The following is a 671-nucleotide window of genomic DNA, read 5'->3' on the forward strand; positions in this document are numbered from 1 at the left end:
CTCAGTAGACCAGTAGACTCTCAGTAGACCAGTAGACCCTCAGTAAACCAGTAGACCCTCAGTAGATTCTCAGTAAACCAGTAGACTCTCAGTAAACCAGTAGACTCTCAGTAGACTCAGTAAACCAGTAGACCCTCAGTAGACCCCCAGTAAACCAGTAGACCCCAGTCACTGAACCAGTCTGTCTTACCTCCAGGTTCTGCAGGTATCCTTCCTGTGGGTCACACAGCAGAGACGAGATCCGGTGGTTGTGTCTCATACAGCGCGAGCTGCTGTCCCTCCACATGGGGAAGATCTGCCGGATCACCGTCATGCGCCCCAGTGCACTGTGGGTAAGCTCCAGGATCTCCGTGTCGCTGATTTCCTGCGGGGGACAAAGTGAAGGAGACGTCATGTTTCTGCCGTCTGTGAGACAAGTTGGAAAATATGCACTTTAAAAGTTAAAGAAAATGGTAACTTCATGTTTAAAATCTGAGATGTGGTTAAAAAGATCATCCATAAATAACATAATGAGGATTTATTGAAACCATAAAGAGTGTTAATAAGTAATTAAAATACCAGCATGGTGTTTTCCTTACATTCTTTATTATGTAATTTAAGATATAATAGTGTTAAACTGTGATTACCGTATACGTCTCTGGTAGAGACCTGTCAATCACCGTGTAGCCCCG

General features: G+C 44.4%; 1 protein-coding gene across 1 annotated transcript in view; it reads right to left on the reverse strand.

Moving 5' to 3' along the window:
- LOC116381148 (glutamate receptor ionotropic, delta-1-like) overlaps positions 1-602 on the reverse strand; it is a 50,102-nt gene extending 49,500 nt beyond the window's left edge. The window contains exon 1 of the mRNA XM_031843016.1: positions 191-602. Within this exon, the coding sequence (XP_031698876.1) occupies positions 191-394 (204 nt within the window). The 5' untranslated portion in view covers positions 395-602. The remainder of the gene's footprint in view (positions 1-190) is intronic.
- Positions 603-671: the final 69 nt, after the last annotated feature.

Source organism: Anarrhichthys ocellatus, unplaced genomic scaffold (assembly GCF_004355925.1).
Source record: "Anarrhichthys ocellatus isolate YVR2014 unplaced genomic scaffold, GSC_Weel_1.0 scaffold4, whole genome shotgun sequence".
In the NCBI taxonomy this organism is placed as follows: Eukaryota; Metazoa; Chordata; class Actinopteri; order Perciformes; family Anarhichadidae; genus Anarrhichthys; species Anarrhichthys ocellatus.